Consider the following 26,266-nt stretch of genomic DNA (forward strand, 5'->3'; position numbering starts at 1 on the left):
AACATGGCAGGCATGTGGGTATGGGTAAGCGCCCTCCAAATGTAGACAGCATGGGATTGCCCGTGTGAATGAGGCCTAGGTCTCCATTTTGCTGCTCTCTCAATTTTGTCTGCAGCCTGGTTAGAGTAGTTGTTGCTGGAAAAAGGAAACGTTGTTTTGCATATTTTTTTTTTTTGCAAAAAAAATATTAAAAAAAGCACATTTTTTATGAATCCATGCACATTGGCTTAACCATTTGACCTCCGGAAGATTAACCCCGTTCATGACCAGGCCATTTTTTGCGATACAGCACTGCGTTACTTTAACTGACAATTGCGTGGTCATGTGACGCTGTACTTTTCGGTCATTTTTTGTTTGTTTAGCAAAAAATTAAAAACCCAATGCTTAATTAACACCAAAAGAAAGCTCTATTTGTGTGGAAAATATGATGAAAATTTCATTTGGGTACAGTGTTGCATGACCATACAATTGGCGTTCAAAGTGTGACAGCTCTGAAAGCTGAAAATTGGCCTGGGCAGGAAGGAGGTAAAAGTGCCCTGTAGGCAAGTGGTTAAGCTCAGCGTTAATGCCTGGTTCACACCTATGCATTTTTTAGTGTGTTTTTAGTTTTTCAGAAACTTGTTACAGTCCATTTAACATGGATGTAGTTCACATCTGTGCATTTTATGGAAAGGGCAAGAGACTTATTTTCTGTTTTTTGGTCCCATAAGCTTCAATAGATCAAAAGCAAGTATTGAAAAATGCAAAATACACCTGGAATATGCAAACTGCAACCTGCATAGGTGTGAACCAGGCCTAAGACCCCTTTCACACTGGGGCGATTTTCAAGCATTTTAGCGCTAGAAATAGCGCCTGTAAAGTGCATGAAAACCACCTCCCATTCATTTCAGTGTGACTTTTCACATTGGGGAGGTGCGCTTGCAGGATGTTAGGAAAAGTCCTGCAAACAGCATCTTTAGGAGTGCTGTTTTTAGCGCTCCCAAAACGCCCTGCCCATTGAAATGAATGGGCATTGTTTCCAAAGCGGCTGAAAAGCGATTCGGAAATGCTGCAACACGGGTGCTTTTATCTCCTTCTTTGGCGTTAAAAGTGCCCCGCTAGTGGCCAAAAAATCGCAGCTTAAACAGCGCTAAAGCGCCACTAAAACGAGCTGCAACCGCGGCCCCAGTGTGAAAGGGGTCTTAGAGCCAGGAAAGAAAACTTTTTGGTTTGCGTTTCTGATTGGAGCTTTCTGGCAGAAAAAAAAACGCTAAACTCTCCTAAACTGTGTACAAAATGCTCTATATATGAGCGTTTTTTTTCTGCCAAGGGAACTGCCATTTGCCCAGTGTGCATAGAGCCTAAGTGCCCGCAGCCGCTATCGAGAAGTGCCCGGGATGTACTGCGCATGCGCCTTATGGAACAGTACAACAGTAGATTTTATGATCAGCTCTTGTGACGGCGAGATGGTGCCTGCGCACAATAGCCGATGGAACAAATTTTTCTGTCAGATTGTGCCTCGTGCTGTCGAGGCATGTTCATGTTGGTGAGGGGCGGATTTGTACATGTTGGGGGCAGTTCACACTTATGCGATGCGAACCGGTGCGATTGCACAGTGAATTTTTGCTGTTTTTGAGTGCAAGTTTTCATTGCGTTTTTGGTTAATAACAGCACGATTGTAATGTGAATTAACCACTTGCCGCCCGCCATACAGCAGAATGACAGCGGCAAAGTGGTTTCAATATCCTGACTGGGCGTCATATGATGTCCTCAGGATATTAAGGGATATTAAGCCGCTGCGCGCCCCCGGGGGCGCGTATCGCGGTGATCATTGTTGCGGTGTGTCAGTCTGACACACCACAACTCTGATCTAGGTAAAGAGTCTCTGACGGAGACTCTTTACCACGTGATCAGCTGGGTCCAATCACGGCTGATCACGATGTAAATAGGAAGAGCCGGTGATCGGCTTTTCCTCACTCGCGTCTGACAGATGTGAGTAGAGGAGAGCTGATTGGCTGCTCAACCTCGGATCCCGCCCAGGACCACCATCATGCTGCCCAGGACCACCAGGATGTCCATCCACACTGGACCACCAGGTATGCCCCCCTAGACCCCCAGGGAAATACTAATCTGTGCCAAGGCAGCTGCCAATCAATGCCCAGGCAGCCGCCAATCAGTGCCCACTCACAATGCCTACACCTGCCAGTGCCACCAGGGATGCCTATCAGTGCTGCGTATCAGTGTCCATCATTTCCATGTATCAATGCCCATCAGTGCCCATCAGTGCCGCCTATCAGTGCCACCCATAAGAACCCATCTTTGCAGCCTTTCAGTGCCCATCAGTGCCGCCTATCAGTGCCACCCATAAGAACCCATCTTTGCAGCCTTTCAGTGCCCATCAGTGTTGCCTATCAGTGCCCACCAGTGCCACCCATGAGTGCCCATCACTGCTACCTATCAATGCCCATCAGTGCTGCATATCAGTGCTGCCTACCAGTGCCCATCAGTGCCACATATCAGTGCCCATCGTCAGTGCCCGTCAGTGCCCGCTCATTGGTGCCACCTCATCATTGCCACCGTATCAGTGCCTGTCAGTGAAAGAGAAAACTTACTTATTTACAAAATTTTATAACAGAAACAAAAGCAAAAATGTTATTTTTTCAAAATTTTTGGTCTTTTTTATTTGTTTAGCAAAAAATATGAACCGCTGAGGTGATCAAATACCACCAAAAGAAAGCTCTATTTTGTAGGAAGAAAATGATAAAAATGTAGTTTGGGTACAGTGATGGATGACCGCGCAATTGTCATTCAAACTGCGACAGCGCTGAAAGCTGAAACTTGGTCTGGGCAGGAAGGTGTATAAGTGCTTGGTATTGAAGTGGTTAAATCTGATTTCTTTTGTCGTGCACTGTAGAAATACAAAAGCACCATAAATGGTACTAATGTGAATGGGAGAGTCCATAGCAGGAGTTGTCTCCATTTATTGTATTTATTTATCCATTTATGTGTTTATTGTAACATTCCCCTGGATAACCTGTTACATATCATTCACGACGTACTTGTTTGTTACAAAGTATTCATAATAGATGCTTTCCCCTCATACTCCAAAACTGACTAGAGTTAGAGCGAGCTGAGGGAATAGCCAACCAGACCGCGTCTGACAAAAGCATCGAAGGGGGCGGGCCAGACGTGTACCATTCAGGTTGGCGGACACAAAAGAGAAGGCGTGTCTGTGTTGTCCCACATTCCGCGCATTGCCTGTGAGCGGATTGTAGGTAGCGCCGCTGTGGTGATGTAGTGCCCGCTCCCACCAAGGCAGGGATGCCATCCAACACATGAGACTGCTGCCCATTGCTGTGTCCCTCCCATATCCTCTGCACACTCGCAGTCATCAATAGACGGGCAGTGCTCCGGCTGTGTGTTACATTGTGGTGGGGTTCCCTCCTGTGAATGTTGTCAATGATCTGGCAGCTGCTATTAGTCACATCTACAGTGTACTGCACTGCCAGCCCCCCCACACTGAGTGCCAGACTGAGCAGGGTATGGGGGCCGGGGCTCCAGGGACAAGTGCGACTTCCTGCCCGCTACTTCTACATCCAGGCTGTGGACACACACGGGGACAAGTAAGTGATCACTATAGGGACCGTGCTGGAGGGAGGGATCAGCGAGTGCTAGGAAAGAAAGGATCACATCTACCATAGACAAGGTACTTTCCTGGACAGGACCACTTGGGTCACACATGCCCAGACTATGACTCATGCTGTAAGCCTAACATTACACAAAACTTTCCTATAGTGCATGATGGAAGGATTTCCACTCCTCTCAGGTCCTAAGATAGAAACAATACAGCCCTTGTAGTGAGCTGCCCTCCTCTGCAAGGGTTATCATAGACCTACAACAAACATTCTTATGTGCTGGCTGCATTCCTTTTCTGCTTTAGCCATTTTTCCTTAATTTCTTTATGTTTTCCTTTATGTCACCAGGTGATCCAGCCGGTAACGCACTTATAGCTCCTAACTGTCCCTGATTTGAAGCAATGGGGGTTATTTACTAAAGGAAAATCCACTTTGCACTGAAAGTGCACTTGAAAGTAACTGTAGATCCGAGGGGGACATGCAAAGAGAATAAAAAACAGCATTTTAGCCTGCACATGATTGGATGATAAAATCAGCAGAGCTTCCCCTCATTTCAGATCTTCCCCTTAGATTTAGAGCGACTGCACTTCCAAGTGCACTTTCAGTGCAAAGTGGATTTGCCTTTCATAAATAACCCCCAATGTCCCTCTGTCCCTCTTTCCTTCTTCTTTGTCCCTCATTTTGGTCTGATCTATATAGTTGTATAGAAAATGCACTATTTATCTTTCAAAAAGTGTTTCCCAGCACTAAACCTTTCATGCAATTTCTAAATTGCTGTAATTGTAAATTCCAAAAGCCAGTATAAAGGTATAGCAGTGGTAAAAAAAAAAAAAACTCGTGGGTTTAAAACCTTCCTGCCCAGCCTATAGTGGATTGATGGCCAGGAGGTGGCTTTACCGTTCTGACTGGACATCACATGACATCCTTCAGAAGGGGCCGTTTGCTAGCATGGCAATCGGTGATGCAGTGTGACCCTCGGACACACCGCATCACGGTATAGAGCCTGTGACTTAGGCTCTTTACCATGTGATCAGCTGTGTCCAACCACAGCTGATCACAGTGTAAATATTTAATGCCAGTTATCAGCATTCCTCACCTCACGTTGACAGTGTGTGTGGAGAAGAGAGGCGGTAAGCGGCTTTTCTCAGTGCCCTTAATTGTCACCTTTTAGTGCTCATCAGTGCTGCCTATTAGTGCCCATCCATGCTGCATATTAGTGCCTCCTCATCAGTGCAGCATATCAGTGGCCATCAGTGCAGCCTCATCAGTGCACATCAGTGAAGGAGAAAAATTACTTTTTTTTTTAACAAAATTAACAAATTACAAAATGACAAAATAACAGAAACTTTTTTTTTCAAAATTTTCAGTCTTTTTTCGTTTGTTTAGCAAAAAATAAACCCAGTGGTGATTAAATACCACAAAAAGAAAGCACTATCTGTCTCAAAAAATGATAAAAATGTTGTTTGGGTACAGCATTGCGTGACCGTGCAATTGTCATTCCAAGTGCAACAGCCATGAAATCTGGCCTGAGCAGGAAGGGGGTAAAAGTGCAGAAGTGGTTAAAGAGGAAGTAAAGTGCCATTTTTTTTTTTACCTCCAAAAGTAAAGGCATAATGTGCTAGTATGCATTGCATACTAGCAAAATATGTTAAACTTACCTGCAAACGAAGCCCTCGTCATTCTGCTGGAGGCCACATCCATATTCGCCCGTCTTCCTTCCGGGTCTGCGGGCTCCAGCTATGTGACTGGCCGGAGAGTGTGTGTGAGCTGCTGGTCACGGCACAGGGTTCTGAAGAAACGGCATGGGTGGCCGTTCCTTCAGAGCGCATGCACCAATGACGTAATCGGCTGCATATACAGTAAATATCTCCTAAACAGCGCACTTTTAGGAGATATTTACAGTACCTATGGGTAAGCCTTATTAAAAGCTTACCCTTAGGTAAGCTTTTATATATAATAATACACAGAAGTTTACTTCCTCTTTAACTAATCATATTTTTGTATATAATTCTCCTTTAACCACTTCAATACTGGACGCTTTTACCCCCTTCTTGCCCAGGCTAATTTTCAGCTTTCATCGCTGTCGTGCTTTGAATGACAATTACACGGTCATGCAACACTGTACTCAAATAACATTTCTATCATTTTTTTCACACAAATAGAGCTTTGCTATGGTGGTATTTAATCACCACTGGGTTTTTATTTTTTTGCTAAATAAACAAAAATTGGCCAAAGCAACATTTGAAAGATTTTTTTTTTTTTTTACCTTAAGGCTCGATTCACACCTATGCATGTTGCTTTTGAGCGTTTTTGGAGGTTTTTTTTTCATGCTTGCCGCGTTTTTGAGCCGCGTTTTTGCCGCGTTTTAGCGGCGTTTTTGCCGCGTTTTTGCCGCGATTTGCGTTTTGCGTTTTTTTTTTTTTTTTTCATTTTTTTTTTACAGTCTTACAAAAAAATTACAAAAAAAAAAAAAAAAAAAAAAAAACGGCAAAAACGTACCAAAAACGCACCAAAAACGCATCAAAAACGCTGCAAAAAAGGTGCACTTGCGTTTTGGATGCTTGTCCATTGAAAACCATTACATGCAAAACGCTGCATTTTGCATGAGAAAAAGTCCCCGACCCTTTCCAAAAACGCGGAGATACAAAAAAGCATTGATGTGAACATGTTCCATAGGAACCCATGTTAAAAAATTCCCGTGCATTTCTGCAAAATGCAAAATGCATCAAAAAACGCGCTAGTGTGAATGGGGCCTTAAGCGGAGTTCCACTCAAAAGTGGAAGCTCCGCTTTTTTGCTCCCCCCCCCCACCCTCCACTGCTACATTTGCCACTTTTATTTGGGGGGTGAGCGGATACCTGCCAAAACCAGGTACCCACTCCCACTTCCGAGTAAGATCACCGCACAACGATGCAGCTATCTACAAAATTTCCAGCCCCCCCCCCCCCCCACTGCCTTCTGGGAGACACACAGGTCCCAGAAGACATCAGGACCATTCAGAAAGCGCAGCGTGACTCCTGCATGCGCAGTAGGATTCAAGATGTGAAGCTGCAAGGCTTCACTTCTTGTTTCCCTTAGTAAGGATGCTGGGACCTGCACCCAAAGCCGATGGACGATTCGGCTAGGGGTGCCGACATCGTGGGATACCTGGACAGGTAAGTGTCTTTATATTAAAAGTGTTATTTTAAACAGGCTGGAACTCAGCTTTAACATGGTTAAGTGTATATAGTATTTTAGTTCATAAAGCCTCGGTCTTGTCACAAGCTCAGAATACCAGAAAGTACAGGCTATTTCACAAATCTTCCAGGACAGTTACTTATTTATTTATTTATTATCTTAAGAGATGGTTGGCTCCACCTTTAACAGGAAACATAAGCCAATAAAAATTGTTAAAGCCCCCTACCCCCCCCCATGTTTTGTTGTAATCTGATTGTGATTCTGACCATCCAGGAACATGCACCATCATATTTATGTTTCTTTCTCTGGATTAGTGTGGTCAGTGACCTCGGTGTAGTCAGGCATCTGCTATGTATACTGACGTCTCCTTCTTACCTGAATGTTTCTCCTCTTTTTGTTACCTTGATGGATCTTGTGACTGCCAAGTCTATGGCCCCATTCACACAGCTGGATATAGCAGCAGAAATGTTTCACTGTTCACTGCATATAGCAGCGTAAACATAAAAACTGGACACAGCTGCATCCAGAGGCATAATTTTACATTGCATGCATGAAAACATTTCTGATAACATTTACATGTGTATAGCAGGCAGTATACTGGCACCCTATTTACCGCCACTGCTCTTGTCCAACAGGTCAATATCAACCATGTGTAATCCACTGATTATGCACTTTTGATCTGAGTGAGTCATTGATGCGCCTGCAGCCCATGTACAGAATTACCTCCAGTATTCATTCATGAATGACTGCCTGGAGTAACTTTGCACATGCACAGCCAGCACCACAATGACTTATGGCCCGTACACACGATCCGAATATGGTACGAAAACGGTCATCCGAGGAAGGATCGTACGATTTTCGGATCGTGTGTACACTACTTTCGACAGCCGATCACGACCATTCATCCGATCTTATTTGATCAGGCATGCACAGAAATTTTCCTCGTACGATTCCAGATCGTACGATTTTCGGTTAGTCAGTATAGTTGTCGTCCGAAAATTCAATACAAAGACATTACAACACATGACATCACTTCCGATTTTTTTTTTTCTGTCGTACGAGAATTTTCGTGACTTTATTTAGCTATTCAATTTCTACTTGCGATTATTAAGCGAAAACGGTCGTACGATCGGTCGTACGATATTCGGATTGTGTGTACGGGTCATTATTCAGCCCAACAGTGTGTAATCAGTGGTACAGGTGCTGCTTCTTACACATTGTTGATTTTGACATGTCAGCCCTAGCAGTGTGGGTGGGCAAAAGGGTCCCTGTACACTGGAAACTATATGCATTGCACAAATATTACAAGCATATAGGTGTTCCTTACAAAGCCTTTGTGACGTAACACGTAGGATGGCGCTGTTGGTGATATTATCACAACAGACGATCTAGAGCCAGACGGCAGTGTCTCTGGTGTACTCCTGAGTGGACACACTTTTCATGCCAGCAAGTTTGTGCACATTGAGGTGCACTTTCAAATGTGAGTAGTTTTCATTATTTTATATAAAGAAGTATTTATACTGAGTATATTTCAGCTGAGTGTGTTTTATTTTGAGCAATTGTGAAGGAAATAAGGAGGAAGGAGCAGAGGCAGACAGCCAGGGATCTAAGCTCAATTGCTGGGGAAAGCATACTTTGACATTAGGTTTTTGCTGTCCATCCTGAAAGGTGAACAGATTTCCAAATTGAGGTGGAGGAATAACATTTTCTCACTTAGCCCCCTTTCACACCGGTGTGAATTGTCATGCGATTTAACAGTTCCAAATGGCATGACAATTTCCACTCCATTATCGGCAATGGAACCATTCAAATTCCTACCACTCATGTTGCAGTGACTTTGGAAAAAGGTTTCTGCACTACTTTTTGCTGATTTCATTGCAACTTGCATAGACTTCTGTTGTATGAAGTCGCAAGCCTCAATAAAATCTGCAGTATAATCGAATGGATGTGCGGCTTTGAAATCACGCTGCAGTAGCATGATTTCAAAGCCGCACCGGTGCTTAAGGTTAAGGCTGTACAAGGATCCCTATATTTTTTTTTTTTTTTTCACTGAATGGTTTGGAAGAGTGGTTGCAACAGTGGTTGAAGGAGTTTGGGACATTTGGAAAACATTTTATTGTCTTTCTCTCTTTAAAAGAGAAGCTCAGTTTTTTTTTAGAATCATACTTACCTAAGTGGATGCAGCATCAGTCCCATGCTGCATCAGTCCCATGCTGCATCTGTCCCCCGCCGACTCCAAGACTGAGAACAGAGCAATCAAAGACCGCTGAACACTTGGTTCTCAGTGCTTCGTGGTGCCGGTTCAGGGTCGTGGGAGCGGATCCCGACATATTATTGCAAGATTTCCTCACCCTGGACCGGCTCTGTGATGTCAGCTGACAGCAGGCTTCAGCCCGATGTCTGCTGAAAACGAGTCAAAGGAGTGCAGAACGAACTGCACTCCTGTGATCGACAGGAGAAGTATAGCCAAGTGAACTGCTCCTTTAACCACTTGCCGACCGCCGCACGACTATATACGTCGGCAGAATGGCACGGGCAGGCAAAAGGACTTACATGTACGTCCTTGCCTGCCCGCGGGTGGGGGGTCCGATCGGACCCCCCCCCGGTGCCAGCGGCGGTCGGCAAATCTCCCCCGGCGATCGGAGGTGAGGGGGAGGCCATCCATTCGTGGCCCCCCCCTCGCGATCGCTCTCAGCCAATGGGATCATTTCCCTGCCTCTGTATTGTACACAGAGGCAGAGGAAATGATGTCATCTCTCCTCGGCTCGGTATTTTCCGTTCCGGGCCGAGGAGAGAAGACTGCAATGTGAGTGCACAACACACACACACACAGTAGAACATGCCAGGCACACAAAACACCCCGATCCCCCCCCCGATCGCCCCCCGATCCCCCCCCAATCACCCCCCCCCCCTGTCACAAACTGACACCAGCAGGTTTTTTTTTTTTTTTTTTTTTTTTTTCTGATTACTGTATTGGTGTCAGTTTGTGACATTTACAGTGTTAGGACAGTTAGTATTACCCCCCTGTAGGTCTAGGGTACCCCCCTAACCCCCCCTAATAAAGTTTTAACCCCTTGATCACCCCCCGTCACCAGTGTCGCTAAGCGATCATTTTTCTGATCGCTGTATTAGTGTCGCTGGTGACGCTAGTTAGTGAGGTAAATATTTAGGTTCGCCGTCAGCGTTTTATAGCGACAGGGACCCCCATATACTACCTAATAAATGTTTTAACCCCTTGATTGCCCCCTAGTTAACCCTTTCACCACTGATCACTGTATAACCGTTACAGGTGACGCTGGTTAGTTTGTTTATTTTTTATAGTGTCAGGGCACCCGCCGAATAAAGATTTAGCCCCCTGATCGCCCGGCGGTGATATGCGTCGCCCCAGGCAGCGTCAGATTAGCGCCAGTAACGCTAACACCCACGCACGCAGCATACGCCTCCCTTAGTGGTATAGTATCTGTACGGATCAATATCTGATCTGATCAGATCTATACTAGCGTCCCCAGCAGTTTAGGGTTCCCAAAAACACAGTGTTAGCGGGATCAGCCCAGATACCTGCTAGCACCTGCGTTTTGCCCCTCCGCCCGGCTCGGCCCAGCCCACCCAAGTGCAGTATCGATCGATCACGGTCACTTACAAAACACTAAACGCATAACTGCAGCGTTCGCAGAGTCAGGCCTGATCCCTGTGATCGCTAACAGTTTTTTTGGTAGCGTTTTGGTGAAATGGCAAGCACCAGCCCCAGGCAGCGTCAGGTTAGTGCCAGTAGCGCTAACACCCACGCACGCACCGTACACCTCCCTTAGTGGTATAGTATCTGAACGCATCAATATCTGATCCGATCAGATCTATACTAGCGTCCCCAACAGTTTAGGATTCCCAAAAACGCAGTGTTAGCGAGATCAGCCCAGATACCTGCTAGCACCTGCGTTTTGCCCCTCCGCCCGGCCCAGCCCAGCCCACCCAAGTGCAGTATCGATCGATCACTGTCACTTACAAAACACTAAACGCATAACTGCAGCGTTCGCAGAGTCAGGCCTGATCCCTGCGATCGCTAACAGTTTTTTTGGTAGCGTTTTGGTGAACTGGCAAGCACCAGCCCCAGGCAGCGTCAGGTTAGTGCCAGTAGCGCTAACACCCACGCACGCACCGTACACCTCCCTTAGTGGTATAGTATCTGAACTGATCAATATCTGATCTGATCCGATCAGATCTATACTGGCATCCCCAGCAGTTTAGGGTTCCCAAAAACGCAGTGTTAGTGGGATCAGCCCAGATACCTGCTAGCACCTGCGTTTTGCCCCTCCGCCCGGCCCAGCCCAGCCCACCCAAGTGCAGTATCGATCGATCACTGTCACTTACAAAACACTAAACGCATAACTGCAGCGTTCGCAGAGTCAGGCCTGATCCCTGCGATCGTTAACAGTTTTTTTGGTAGCGTTTTGGTGAACTGGCAAGCGCCAGCGGCCTAGTACACCCCTGTCGTAGTCAAACCAGCACTGCAGTAACACTTGGTGACGTGGCGAGTCCCATAAGTGCAGTTCAAGCTGGTGAGGTGGCAAGCACAAGTAGTGTCCCGCTGCCACAAAGAAGACAAACACAGGCCCGTCGTGCCCATAATGCCCTTCCTGCTGCATTCGCCAATCCTAATTGGGAACCCACCGCTTCTGCAGCGCCCGTACTTCCCCCATTCACATCCCCAACCAAATGCAGTCGGCTGCATGAGAGGCATTTTCTTTATGTCCTCCCCCTAGTACCCCTACCCAACGAACTCCCCCAAAAAAGATGTCGTGTCTGCAGTAAGCCCGGATATAGGCGTGACACCCGCTATTATTGTCCCTCCTGTCCTGACAATCCTGGTCTTTGCATTGGTGAATGTTTTGAATGCTACCATTCACTAGCTGAGTATTAGCGTAGGGTACAGCATTGCACAGACTAGGACACACTTTCACAGGGTCTCCCAAGATGCCATCGCATTTTGAGAGACCCGAACCTGGAACCGGTTACCGTTATAAAAGTTACAGTTTCAAAAAAAGTGTAAAAAAAAAAAAAAAAAACACAAACAAAAATATAAAATAAAAAGTAATAGTTGTCGTTTTATTGTTCTCTCTCTATTCTCTCTCTCTCTATTCTCTCTATTGTTCTGCTCTTTTTTACTGTATTCTATTCTGCAATGTTTTATTGTTATTATGTTTTATCATGTTTGCTTTTCAGGTATGCAATTTTTTATACTTTACCATTTACTGTGCTTTATTGTTAGCCATATTTTTGTCTTCAGGTACAGCATTCACGACTTTGAGTGGTTATACCAAAATGATGCTTGCAGGTTTAGGTATCATCTTGGTATCATTCTTTTCAGCCAGCGGTCGGCTTTCATGTAAAAGCAATCCTAGCGGCTAATTAGCCTCTAGACTGCTTTTACAAGCAGTGGGAGAGAATGCCCCCCCCCCCCATCGTCTTCCGTGTTTTTCTCTGGCTCTCCTGTCTCAACAGGGAACCTGAGAATGCAGCCGGTGATTCAGCCAGCTGACCATAGAGCTGATCAGAGACCAGAGTGGCTCCAAACATCTCTATGGCCTAAGAAACCGGAAGCTACGAGCATTTTATGACTTAGATTTCGCCGGATGTAAATAGCGCCATTGGGAAATTGGGGAAGCATTTTATCACACCGATCTTGGTGTGGTCAGATGCTTTGAGGGCAGAGGAGAAATCTAGGGTCTAATAGACCCCAATTTTTTCAAAAAAGAGTACCTGTCACTACCTATTGCTGTCATAGGGGATATTTACATTCCCTGAGATAACAGTAAAAATGATTAAAAAAAAAAAAAATGAAAGGAACAGTTTTAAAATAAGATAAAAAAGCAAAAAAATAATAAAGAAAAAAAAAAAAAAAAAAAAAAAAAGCACCCCTGTCCCCCCTGCTCTCGCGCTAAGGCGAACGCAAGCGTCGGTCTGGCGTCAAATGTAAACAGCAATTGCACCATGCATGTGAGGTATCACCGCGACGGTTAGATCGAGGGCAGTAATTTTAGCAGTAGACCTCCTCTGTAAATCTAAAGTGGTAACCTGTAAAGGCTTTTAAAGGCTTTTAAAAATGTATTTATTTTGTTGCCACTGCACGTTTGTGCGCAATTGTAAAGCATGTCATGTTTGGTATCCATGTACTCGGCCTAAGATCATCTTTTTTATTTCATCAAACATTTGGGCAATATAGTGTGTTTTAGTGCATTAAAATGTAAAAAAGTGTGTTTTTTCCCCAAAAAATGCGTTTGAAAAATCGCTGCGCAAATACTGTGTGAAAAAAAAAAATTAAACACCCACCATTTTAATCTGTAGGGCATTTGCTTTAAAAAAATATATAATGTGTGGGGGTTCAAAGTAATTTTCTTGCAAAAAAAAATAATTTTTTCATGTAATCAAAAAGTGTCAGAAAGGGCATTGTCTTCAAGTGGTTAGAAGAGTGGGTGATGTGTGACATAAGCTTCTAAATGTTGTGCATAAAATGCCAGGACAGTTCAAACCCCCCCCAAATGACCCCATTTTGGAAAGTAGACACCCCAAGCTATTTGCTGAGAGGCATGTCGAGTCCATGGAATATTTTATATTGTGACACAAGTTGCGGGAAAGAGACAAATTTTTTTTTTTTTTTTTTTTTTTTTGCACAAAGTTGTCACTAAATTATATATTGCTCAAACATGCCATGGGAATATGTGAAATTACACCCCAAAATACATTCTGCTGCTTCTCCTGAGTACGGGGATACCACATGTGTGAGACTTTTTGGGAGCCTAGCTGCGTATGGGACCCCGAAAACCAAGCACCGCCTTCAGGCTTTCTAAGGGCGTAAATTTTTGATTTCACTCTTCACTGCCTATCACAGTCTCGGAGGCCATGGAATGCCCAGGTGGCACAAACCCCCCCAAATGACCCCATTTTGGAAAGTAGACACCCAAAGCTATTTGCTGAGCGGTATAGTGAGTATTTTGCAGACCTCACTTTTTGTCACAAAGTTTTGAAAATTAAAAAAAGAAAAAAAAAATTTTTTTTTTTGTCTTTCTTCATTTTCAAAAACAAATGAGAGCTGCAAAATACTCACCATGCCTCTCAGCAAATAGCTTGGGGTGTCTACTTTCCAAAATGGGGTCATTTGGGGGGGGTTTGTGCCACCTGGGCATTCCATGACCTCCGAAACTGTGATAGGCAGTGAAGAGTGAAATCAAAAATGTACACCCTTAGAAATCCTGAAGGCGGTGATTGGTTTTCGGGGTCCCGTACGCGGCTAGGCTCCTAAAAAGTCCCACACATGTGGTATCCCCATACTCAGGAGAAGCAGCAGAATGTATTTTGGGGTGCAATTCCACATATGCCCATGACCTGTGTGAGCAATATATCATTTAGTGACAACTTTGTGCAAAAAAAAAAAAATAAATAAATAAATTGTCACTTTCCCGCAACTTGTGTCAAAATATAAAATATTCCATGGACTCAACATGCCTCTCAGCAAATAGCTTGGGGTGTCTACTTTCCAAAATGGGGTCATTTGGGGGGGGTTTGTGCCATCTGGGCATTTTATGGCCTTCAAAACTGTGATAGGTAGTGAGGAGTAAAATCAAAAATGTACGCCCTTAGAAATCCTGAAGGCGGTGATTGGTTTTCGGGGCCCCGTATGCGGCTAGGCTCCCAAAAAGTCCCACACATGTGGTATCCCCATACTCAAGAGAAGCAGCTAAATGTATTTTGGGGTGCAATTCCACATATGCCCATGGCCTGTGTGAGCAATATATCATTTAGTGACAACTTTTTGTAATTTTTTTTTTTTTTTGTCATTATTCAATCACTTGGGACAAAAAAAATGAATATTCAATGGGCTCAACATGCCTATCAGCAATTTCCTTGGGGTGTCTACTTTCCAAAATGGGGTCATTTGTGGGGGTTTTGTACTGCCCTGCCATTTTAGCACCTCAAGAAACGACATAGGCAGTCATAAATTAAAGGCTGTGTAAATTCCAGAAAATGTACCCTAGATTGTAGGCGCTATAACTTTTGCGCAAACCAATAAATATACACTTATTGACTTTTTTTTTACCAAAGACATGTGGCCAAATACATTTTGGCCTAAATGTATGACTAAAATTGAGTTTATTGGATTTTTTTTAGAACAAAAAGTAGAAAATATCATTTTTTTTCAAAATTTTCGGTCTTTTTCCGTGTATAGCGCAAAAAATAAAAACGGCAGAGGTGATCAAATACCATCAAAAGAAAGCTCTATTTGTGGGAAGAAAAGGACGCAAATTTCGTTTGGTTACAGCATTGCATGACCGCGCAATTAGCAGTTAAAGCGACGCAGTGCCAATTTGTAAAAAGTGCTCTGGTCAGGAAGGGGGTAAATCCTTCCGGGGCTGAAGTGGTTAAAGTACAACTATAGACAAAACATTTTTTTTAGTTTTTGATAGTGTGGAGATGGATTAGAACACCTGTCAGTTTTTATTGCTGTGTGTGACTCCGTTAGGTAGATTCAGCCTCTCTATATGTCCTGTTATAATTGAAAGTGAATGAAAAAGAAGATTCAAAATTTTGGGTTATCCCCAGAAAAGAAGAAGAGAAATATTCCAGTGGGGGCACTAGTTCTGGTGACCTAATTGGTCCCCAAGGAATTACCTTAATTTGCAGGGATTTCCTTACACTTCCTGTTTTGGCTATGGGACAGCAAGTGAAGGGAAATCTCCTCAATGGGACACAGATGGCAAAATAAACTGACAGGGGCTATAACCATTCCTTACTCTATACAAAATAGAAACAAAAAGTTTTGACTATAGTTCTACTTTAAGAAGTGGTATAAGATTAACATGTTTTATTCACTCTTTTTGTATGGTACTTGAAATTGATGGATTATTTCTTAGATATTTACACACTATATGTGGTTGTAATTGATTTATATATTTGAAATCTATACAATAGGATTAGGGTTGATTTGATATACATACATACTGTATACATTCATTGTTTTGTTCATATATAGATTTATTTATTATTAGGTCTGCGAGACAGGTTCTGAATTACATAACAGGACAGGCCATTCTAGAAGTCCTAGAGAACAAACGATTTCAGGGGCTCTACTCCCAAGTTTATCTGGTCAAGAAAAGGAAATTCAGAATGATTATGAATCTGAAGAAACAAAACGTTCTGCATGGAAATAATCCTCTTGGTGAAAAATCTTCTCTTTCAGAAGGCCACAAGTATCTATAGACTTGCAGGATGCTTACCTACATGTTCTTATTCATCTAGTTCAGTGGTCTCCAACTTGCAACCCGGGGGGTCCTTTGCCCACCTTTATCTGGTCCTTCTGGCACTATTCCATCAACTGACACCATCAATGTGCATTATTATTCTCACTGATCTCATCAATGAGGCACTATTCCTCCCAATAAAACCAATGATGGGGCACTGATGCCGGGGTATTTTCTACTCCCACTGGCCAATGTCTGGCTCACCTAAAGCCTGAAGACACCAAACTGGCCCCCTTGCTTAGAAAGTTAGGAGACCCCTGATCTAGTTAGTCAAAAATATCTAAGGTTTGCTATTCTTATCTAGAAGTGCCTGCAACATTGACAGATCTGTGCTTTCTTTTGGCCTCTCAGAGACACTGAGTATTTTCACTAAGATGTTTGTGTTGATGGCCTTTCTCCAATTCCAGAAAATATTAATCATTCCTTATCTGGATTAACATTATTTTTTTCCCCCAGAACAGGGAGAGATTATGCCTGGATCTCTATTTAGTTTTTCAGACATTGCATAAACTAGGGTGAATGGTGAATCTGCAGAAGTCAAATCTGAATCCATCACAGTTAGTGGTGTTTTGGGGGTACAAAATAGACACAGTACAGCAAAAGATCTTCCTCACAGAGGAAACGGTGCAAAAGATCATTTCTGTAAGAATGATCAAGGATCTCTCACAAGTATCTATCAGACATGTCATACAAATTTTAGGTCTTATAAGGGCAGCCCATGTGGTATGGGCTCAACTTTCACCCAGAAGCCTACAGGTCATTTTGTTGGAGATGTGGAACCAGAGACATAGTTCACTGAACTTTACAGTGTTGATTTTAAGAGAAGTTTCTAAGGATCTCTCCTTATGTGGCAATATTCTAAATCCAGTGAAGAGCTATGCCTGGGCTCAGACTCGCCCATGCAAAATAACCACAGATGCCAGTGTCTGGGGATGGAGGGCTTGTGCAGTTCTACAGGCGCAGGGAATTTGGAGTGCAGATTTAGTAGATCAATCTTCTAACTTCAGAGAACTTTAAGCTGCTGGGAAATCATTAGTTACCTTAAAAAAAAAAAATATTGCAGACAGAGATGTCCTAGTGTTTTCAGACAACGCAACAACTGTTGCATGTGTAGGCAAGTAGCCTACTGTAGGTGTAGTTAGCACCCGTCTGCCCAGGTCAACGGGAAAGGGTTATTGGTTTTGCCACCTTTTTTACCGTTATGTGCGCAGGCTTTCGCTGGAGTCCAGCCTCCCTCCCATGTTCTATAAAAGGGAAGAGGTCGGATCCTAATGGGGCTCCGGGGAACACTTGGGGAAACCCATGGGGAACCTAAGCTTAAGAATTGCTGGGACCTATGGACCGCTCTGGAACGCTGATTTTCTGGAAGAAACTTAGAACATTAACTTCTCTGTTCAAGCACCGCCAAGTTTGGACTGTCCTCTAGGAGACTTCACCTGTGCAGATAACCTGGGGCAGTGGGGGGTCCTACTTTTATGAAATTGAGAAAAAGGGGGCTTTTAACCATTTTTTGGCTTGTGTTTCCTGTTGCAGGTAGGGACAATCATCTCTCAAGTAGCTGTCCTGGAAGACTCTTGTAAATACTGACTGTTATACTGTAAGACAAAAGCTACATTCACACTGGCGATTAAGGCCAGTGCAAATTGTAGCAGCAGGAATCTACTGATTCTTGCAGCGGTTCTCATCGGCTCTCGGACTAGGTGTGGCCACCAGTTTCATTCACTATAATGACAGGTTGCCAGCAGCCACATCTCTTTGCAACTACGTGCACAGCCAGTGATTACTGGTGGTGATTGCTGGTGGACGCACCGGCCTCAATTGCCAGTGTGAATGTATTGGAACTGTCTAATAATGTATGCAAAACTAGGGAGAGTGGCATTTAAATGAAACTGTTCACAGGCAAACCACAGGATCCCTTGAATGAGACATGCTTGTACTTATTTGCTTACTGTTTGGTTAGTGTAACATGTATTTCTTTATTGTACATCATGGGACACAGAGTCTTAAGTAATTACTTAATGGGTTATGGGCCACCTTCAAGTGTTGACACTGGTATACCTAATCAAGGAAGTTCACTCCCTATATAACCCCTCCTCCTTCCAGGAACACATCAGTTTTTTCGCCAGTGTCTAAGGTGTTGGTCACCAGTGAAGATGTGCTCTGAGGAGCTCCAGGAGGGATCCATGCTGGATTTAAAAAACCTCCACAACCAGATCCATCCACGCCACTGCGGCCACAGGATAGTACCCGGGCCTCGCATAGAAGAACGAGGTTTTGCCTGTAATGCTTCTCTTTGAGGGCTGGACCCTAGGAACCAGGAATCTTTTTGGTCTTGCTACATTACCTAAAGTTGTCCTGAGGGGTGCTATACAGGTCCAAAGGAGTGGAAACCCTATTAAAGGGACCCGGTCTTTGAAGGCTTAACTACGCTGCCCACCGTGATGGGTGAAGTTTGGATCTGTCTGTTTTCAGCAGTATCCTGCAGTGAGGAAAAGGTAAGAGAAAAGCTTAGGAACTGCAAAGTCCACCTATGACTTTTCTTCCATATGTTACATTATAATGCCTTAAAGTCTCCTCTAGAAGGAGTAAGAATACACTTACCCTTTCAATCTGTGCTACAACAGCGTGTGTCCTAGCAGCTAGAGGGGGTTCATTATTTTCTCTCCCCCCAATTGGGGAAAGCTGAGTGACTGGGGGTACATGTACTGTGGTATATTATACCTTGTAGCAGTTTTTGGTAATCTATGCTCATTGCAGTGTGACAAGCACTAAAAACGCTGATTCACAAATTGCTAAATACCCCTCCCAACCCGCCCCCCCTCTCGAGGGACGCGGGGCATTTTTGTTTTACATAAACATTTTATGTCTACTTGCCTATGCTGAATCAGCCTCTCTCAAAGGAGAGAAAGAAACGCTGCATGGCGGCTGCAGCCTCCTCTCCTCCTTCTGGTCTGTTACAGACCCGTATGCTGTGGTCCCCACGAGTGCGGGCTGAGGTTGTTTCTCTTGGAAAGAGGAGGAGGGCGGGTTGAGGAAAGGGGCGTGGCTAAAGTGGGCAGTGCCATGTGCGGACTCAGCATCCTTGTGAAAGTACAAGGCGCACAGGCAATCAGGTTTGAACCCTAGAGAGCTTAAAGGCTGATGCTCTTATAAACTAAATGTGCAGAGCAGCTGAAGCAAGAGCTGCCACAGGACACAGGAGCGCTGGAGCACGTGAGGGGTGTACACAGGCATTTCCAGTACAGCAAAAGACATTATTGTTTAGCATCAGATTAATCTGTTGCCATTGTTTTTTCTTTCTATTGCTCAGTAAATAGAACATTTCTTAGCGTGCCTCTGCTTTTGTGCTTAGCACTATGGCTTCCAAGGTTACTACTAAGGCACCAAAAGTTCCACCCCCAGGCACTGGGAACTCCAGTCATGCCTCCACACTGTCATCCTCTCTGGAGATACCAGATATGGCAAGCCAGGGTGAGTCTTTGGAACCGATTGGTGGTGCATTCTTTTCACACTTCAACCCCTGTATACGTGACTGAAGATGCATTTTCCTTTGCTCTGCAGGGCTTAGAACGAAGATTAGCAGCTTTAATTGCATCCTTCATCCAAGGGGATAGGAAGCGTGCTAGATCCCCCTTCCCCACCTCAAACCCTTTATTAAGAGAACAGTGGGCACAGGAAGAGGTATTACCCTCAGGCGATCACGTAGAAAAATAAGCCGATTTTTTTCTCTGCGGAGGAAACAACAGTTGATGAACCTTATGCAACCTCGCAATCTGAAGAGATTGAGGGTACAAACTCTTACGGAGATGGTTCGTCCCTCTTTCATGCTACCACTAACAGAGTCAGCTAAAAGTTCGGCCCCTTCCTTGGGTTTTTTAAAACCTTTACAGCCTTTTCATGCATTACTAGAAAAGCTTATTTATGCTGGATGGGATCATCTGGATAAGCATTTTCTCCCTCCAAAGAGTTTCTCAGTTCTCTATCCCATGGAGGAGAAATTCACAAAAGATGGAAACTACCAGCAGTAGATGCTGCGATTTCCAGCATCAATAAAAATGTAACTCGTCCAGTAGACAATGCCCAAATGCTTAAAGATCCACCAGATAAGAAGTTTGAATTTTTGTTAAAATCCTCTTTTTCGCCGTTTCTCAGCCTGCAGTCGCTGCAATAGGCATCTGTCAGTCCCTAAAGGACCAGTTCAAAGAGGCCCTTAGGGTGGTCCCTGCACAACAGGCCCGTGAGTTAGCCGAACTACCAAAGGCGCTATGTTTCGCCATAGACACCATAAAAGACTCTATCCACCAGGCGCCCCGCCTTGCGCTTGTGCTAAAACACATGCGTAGGACCCTGTGGTTAAAAAGTTGGTCAGCCGAAGCATCTTGCAAAAAAAGCTTCTGACTAGTTTCCCTTTTCATGGGGAGCGACTATTTGGGGAGGATTTGGTCAAATATATCCAAATGATTTCTAGCAGGAAGGGTACTCTCTTGACCAAAGGAAGGTATAAACGTCCTTTTATTTACACTGACTCCTTCCCCTGCGCCAGGGGAAGCTGCCTGTAGGCAGTGGCGATGGCCTCCACCGTCAGACTCTAGAGGAGAAAACTTTCAGCCCCTGTATACATGATTGAAAATGCATTTTTCCTCCGCCCTGCAGGGCCTAGAAGGAAAATTAGCGACTTTAACCGCATCCACTATCCAAAAGGATAGGAAGCGTGTTAGATCCCCCTCCCCCCACCTTAGACCCCTTATCAAGGGAACAGTGGGTAGAGGATGAGGGGTTACCCTCAGGTGATCAGGAAGAAAAGCAAACCGATTACTCTGCGGAGGAGACAACCTTTTATCAGCCTCGCAATCTGAGAGATTGCTGATACTAATCTCTTAGAAATGGTTCATGCCTCTTTCAAGGTACCTCTAGTAGAGTCAGCTGATAATTCTGTTTCTTCTTAGGTTCCTTAAAACCTTCACTGCCTTTTTCATGCGTTTCCTGTACATGTACAGATCCACACAGAAATTCAACAGATCCATTCTAGATCTAACAGAATCCAAATCAGTTCCTGAAGATCTGCCCCTTTCTTTGGAGTCGAGCAGGTCAGTAGTTTCTAGCCTACAAGGAGGAAAACCTCTGACGTCTATCGGCATCTGGGATGCATATCTGCATGTCCATATATTTCCCGCTCACCAAAGGTTTCTGCAGTTCGAAGTAGAACAACAGCATTTCAGTTTGTAGCTTTGCCTTTCGGGCCAGCAGCCCAAGTGTTCACAATAGTGCTAGCCCCACCTCTAGCCAGGTTAAGGGCACAGGGCATAAACAGTCTTGGCATACCTAGATGATCGGTGTTCAGAGTAAGGTGTACGCATTACAACCAGTTACCTGGAAAGGTCTGGGTTATGTTCTCAACCTAGAGAAGTCTCCCTTAAAACCGCTAAAAAAGCTGGAGTATTTGGGTCTGATCATAGATGCAGCCCACAAAAAGGTGTTCTTGCCCAGGCAAAAAAACAACTCCATGAGAGAGTTGGTGCGGAGGGTCAGGTCAAAAGGAGATCCTTCCATTCGCCTTTGCATGAGGTTGTTAGAAAAGATGGTGGCTTCATTCGAAGGAGTTCCCTATGCCCAGTTCCATTTGAGACTGTTGCAAAACAGTGTTCTATTTGCTTGGAACAAAACGAGCCAAGCTTTGGACTTGCCAATGCGGCTGTCCCCAAGGGTGTCCCAAAGCCTCAATTGGTGGTTACTAAAAAATCTGCTAAAAGGTAAATCCTTCAGACCAGTTACCAGGAAAGTGGTAACGACAGAGAAGACAACTGTCCAAGGACAGTGTTCAAGAACCGAAAGAGCCTTGCCCATCAACATCCTAGAGATTCAGGCAGTGCATCTGACTCTGAAAGCCTGGACTTCCAGGTTAAGGGATTGTCCTGTTAGGATCCAATCCGTCAGTGCCACGGCTGTGGCCTATATCAATCACCAAGGGGCCACCAAGAATCTCTCAGCGCAGAGAGAGGTGAACCATATTCTAACTTGGGCAGAAAGAAATATTCCGTGCCTATCAGCAGTCTTCATTCCGGGAATAGAGAATTTGCAGGTGGACTACTTAAGTCTCCAGAAGATTATTCCCAGGGGAATGATTTCTTCACTCCGACATATTTTCGGGCTGTTTGTCAAAGTTGGGGGACTCCGGGTGTCCAGTTCAACATAAAGTTAATCAACTTTGTGTCCAGAACAAAGGATCCATTTGCATGCAGAACAGATCCGTTGGTGATACTGTGGGATCAGTTCTCACTGATCTATGCATTTCCCCCTATTCAATTGCTGCCTCAACTTCTTTGCAGGATCAAGCTGGAAAGAAAACTGGTAATTTCTGGCAGCACCAGCATGGCCCAGAAGGTCATGGTATGCAGAAATCGGAAAGATGGCAGTGAAGGCTCCATGGTCCCTTCCACTAAGGCCAGACCTGTTCTCACAGAGGCCGATATTCCATCCTACTTTACGAACGCTAAATTTAACGGCCTGGCTATTGAAACCCACATTCTGAAGAAATGTGGGCTTTCCGGGTCAGTTATCTCTACTTTGATTAATGCAAGGAAACCAGCTTCCAGAACTATACGTTATAGAGTCTGGAAGGCTTATGGTGTGAATCCAAGGATTGGCACCCTCGGAAATATATCACAGGCAGAATTCTTGCCTTTCTACAATTAGGCGTAGAGATGAAGTTGGCCTTGAGTACTATTAAGGGCCAAGTCTCAGCCTTATCGATTTTATTTTAAGCACTTGCTGCCGGGACGGTGCAGCTGTTATCCTGGGCCGCCGTCATATGGCGTGACGACCTTCCAGGCCCCTCCAGGGGGCGCGCACGCACGCCGCGTCACTCGGGTCCCGGTGCCCGGCGGCTGTGATGTCTGCCGGGCACCCGTGATTGCCTGGTAACTGAGCAGGACCGTGAATCTGTGTGTGTAAACAGATGGTGTGTTCCTTGTACAGAAGAACACTGATCGATCTCCTCTCCTTGTGAGTCCCCTCCCCCTACAGTTGCAATCACTCCCTAGGAACATAATTAACCCCTACAGTGCCCCCTCCTGGTTAATCCTTTCATTGCCAGTCACATTTATACAGTAATCAATGCATTTCTATAGCACGGATCACTGTATAAATGTGAATGGTCCCAAAAATGTGTCAAAAGTGGCCGATGTGTCCACCACAATATCGCAGTCACAATAAAAATCGCAGATCGCCGTCATTACTAGTAAAAAAAAAAAAATAATAAAAATGCTATAAATCTATCCCCTTATTTTGTAGATGCTATAACTTTTGCGCAAACCAATAAATATACACTTATTGCAATATTTTTTACCAAAAATATGTAGAAGAATACGTATCGGCCTAAAATTAATAATATTGTGTTTTTTTTCAAACTTGTCACTCTTGTTTTGTTTATAGCGCAAGAAAAAAAATCTGCATGGGGTGATCAAATACCACCAAAAGAAAGCTCTATTAGTGGGGAAAAAATGATAAAAATTTAATTTGGGTACAGTGTTGCATGACCGCGCAATTGTTATTCAAAGTGCGACAGTGCTGAAAGCTGAAAATTGACTTGGGCAGGAAGGGGGTGAAAATGCCCTGTATGGAAGTGGTGAAAGAACGCTTGCTACATATTCTTAGTCCGGGGTTTTATGCAAGAGGTGATGCAGATTAATCCACCAGTTAAATCACCTTTAAGCCCTTGGGACTTGAACTTAGTTTTGTGAGTGTTAGAAAAACAGCCATTTGAACCGATACAACATATTCCCTTAGTCCTTCTGACAAGGAAGCTGGTATTTTGGTTGCTATATCCTCAGCAGGGAGGGTTTCGGAATTGGCTGCTCTTTCTTGTAAAGAGCCATATTTGATTATTCATGAGGACAGAGTGGTGTTACACCCTTGTCCAGGCTTTTTGCCAAAAGTGGTTTCAGGTTTTCACCTGAACAAGATATTGTCCTGCCATTGTTTTTTTCCAAAACCATGTTCCAGGGAAGAAAAGTCACTACATTGTCTTGATGTGGTGAGAGCAGTGAGAATCTATTTAAAGACAACTGCTCAGATTCTTAAGACTGATGTCTTATTTCTTCTGCCAAGACAGGCAGCGTCAAAATCCACTGTCGCTAAGTGGATTTGACAAGTTATAATTCAAACTTATAATTTAAGGGGTAAGATTCCCCCTTTTCAAGTTAAGGCGCACTCTACCATGGCGGTTAATGCTTCTTGGGTAGTGTGTCGCCAGGCCTCCATGGCCTCAGATCTGTAAGATTGCAACTTGGTCTTCAGTGCATACATTCACAAAATTTTATTAGGTGGATGTAAGGAGGTATGAGGATACTGCCTTTGGCCGCAGTATGCTGCAGGCAGCAGTATAAGTCCTCAAGTCTGGGGGTACCCTGCGGGTAGTGTCTCCCTCCCCTCAAGTAGCATTGCTATGGGACATCCCATTAAGTAATTACTTAAGGCTCTGTGTCCCATGATGTACAATAAAGAAAATAGGATTTTTATTACAGCTTACCTGTAATATCCTTTTCTTGGAGTACATCATGGGACACAGAGGCCTCTCCCCTCTTTTAGGATTTAAGTTTATTGCTTTACTACAAAAACTGATGTGCTCCTAGAAGGAGGAGGGGTTATATAGGGGGGTAAACTTCCTTGACTGGGTATACCAGTGGGCTTTCCGGGTCAGTTATCTTTACTTTGATTAATGCAAAGAGGGACCTCTGTGTCATAGGACACAGAGGTCCCTCCCCTCTTTTGGGATTTAAGTATATTGCTTTGCTACAAAAACTCATGTGCTCCTGGAAGGAGGAGGGGTTATATAGAGGGTGAGCTTCCTTGATTGGGTATACCAGTGTCAACACCTGAAGGTGGCCCATAACCCATTAAGTAATTACTTAAGGCTCTGTGTCCCATGATGTACTCCAAGAAAAGGATTTTACAGGTAAGCTGTAATAAAAATCCTATTTTTTGCTAATAATACTTTCTTTTCTTTTCATGTATAGCTTTACTTTTTCACCAACAAAGGATGTTTTTCAAATCCGTATAACTGCTCCTGGAGAGCAGTATACCAGAGTGGGAGTGCAATTACTTGACCGGAAAGATGGCTCCTTCCTGGTGCGGTATAGAATGTATGCCAGCTACAAAAGCCTACAAATCGAGGTTACACTCAGCAGCAAACATGTTGCAGACTCTCCTTACTTTCTAGAAGGTATATTATTTTTCAGCATTTCTGTGTTTATATTAAATCTAGTCAAACCAGAAAAAATGCAGACATTAACAGGCTGCGATGTGATTGTTAGGGTTGGCTGGGCTTACACAAAGTGAAAGAAGAACTGTTCTTGTGACCCACAGCATCTAGTTAGCTTCTCTTTCATGTTTCATGCAGTATATGAAACGGTGAAAGGGAGATACTGGTGTGATACAAGAACTGTTCTTTCTGTACATGTTTTATTCATAAAGATCAGGTTGGCCAGAATAGGGCGGTTTATAACTGACCTATATGTTTTAGGGCTCATGCGCGCAGGGCATTAGAAAAAAACAAGCTGTAAAACCACTACCTATGCCAGGAAAAAGCAGCTGTAAAAACATGCTACTAGTAGCTTTTTGTATTGGCGTTAATGCACGTTTAGCTGCGCTAGCTTTTAGTGGCGTTTCTCTGCCTCTATTCAAAATTAATGGTTCCCTATGAGAGCCCATTGATTTGAATAGAAGTCGCACCGGAAGTCGGATCATGATGACTTGTGCGCTGAGGATCTTGAAGAGGAACCCCACGCCAAAATGAAAAAAGAACCGTTGTGGTATTCCCCCCAAGGTTCATACCAGACTTCTTCCCCCATGGTTCTCCTCTCTCCACTGTCTTCTCCTGCCACCGGTTCTCCTCTCTGCACTGTCTTCTCACTCTGCCGGGTCTCCTCTCTCCACTGTCTTCTCCCTCTGTTCTTCCTCCGATGTTCTCTGGACACTCTCTCCTGGTGTAATGCTAGGGCCGTTGTGTGGCAATACTTATATAGCCATGGGGCGGGGCCACCTGGCGACATCCTCCGGAGGCTGCGCCCCTTGTGACATCACCGCCCCAACATACCCCAGGCTGTGATGTCACAAGAGGCGGAGCCTCCAAATGACATCGCTGGGTGGCCCCGTCCACATATAAGAAAGAAAGCTTGCTGCGGCTTAA

At 44.3% G+C, this 26,266-nt stretch overlaps 1 protein-coding gene across 3 annotated transcripts in view; it reads left to right on the forward strand.

The window, feature by feature from the left end:
• Positions 1-3,196: 3,196 nt before the first annotated feature.
• POGLUT2 (protein O-glucosyltransferase 2) overlaps positions 3,197-26,266 on the forward strand; it is a 166,215-nt gene continuing 143,145 nt past the window's right edge. For 2 of the 3 annotated variants that reach the window (XR_012241585.1, XM_073614462.1), the window contains exons 1-2: positions 3,197-3,602; positions 25,095-25,300. Coding sequence is in view for 1 of the 3 variants with exons in the window: in XM_073614462.1 (XP_073470563.1) it covers positions 3,430-3,602; positions 25,095-25,300 (379 nt within the window). In the remaining 2 variants the exon portion in view is untranslated. The remainder of the gene's footprint in view (positions 3,603-25,094; positions 25,301-26,266) is intronic. The other variant, XM_073614463.1, reaches the window with a different exon arrangement.

This window comes from Aquarana catesbeiana, linkage group LG02 (genome assembly GCF_042186555.1).
Source record: "Aquarana catesbeiana isolate 2022-GZ linkage group LG02, ASM4218655v1, whole genome shotgun sequence".
Lineage (NCBI taxonomy): Eukaryota > Metazoa > Chordata > Amphibia > Anura > Ranidae > Aquarana > Aquarana catesbeiana.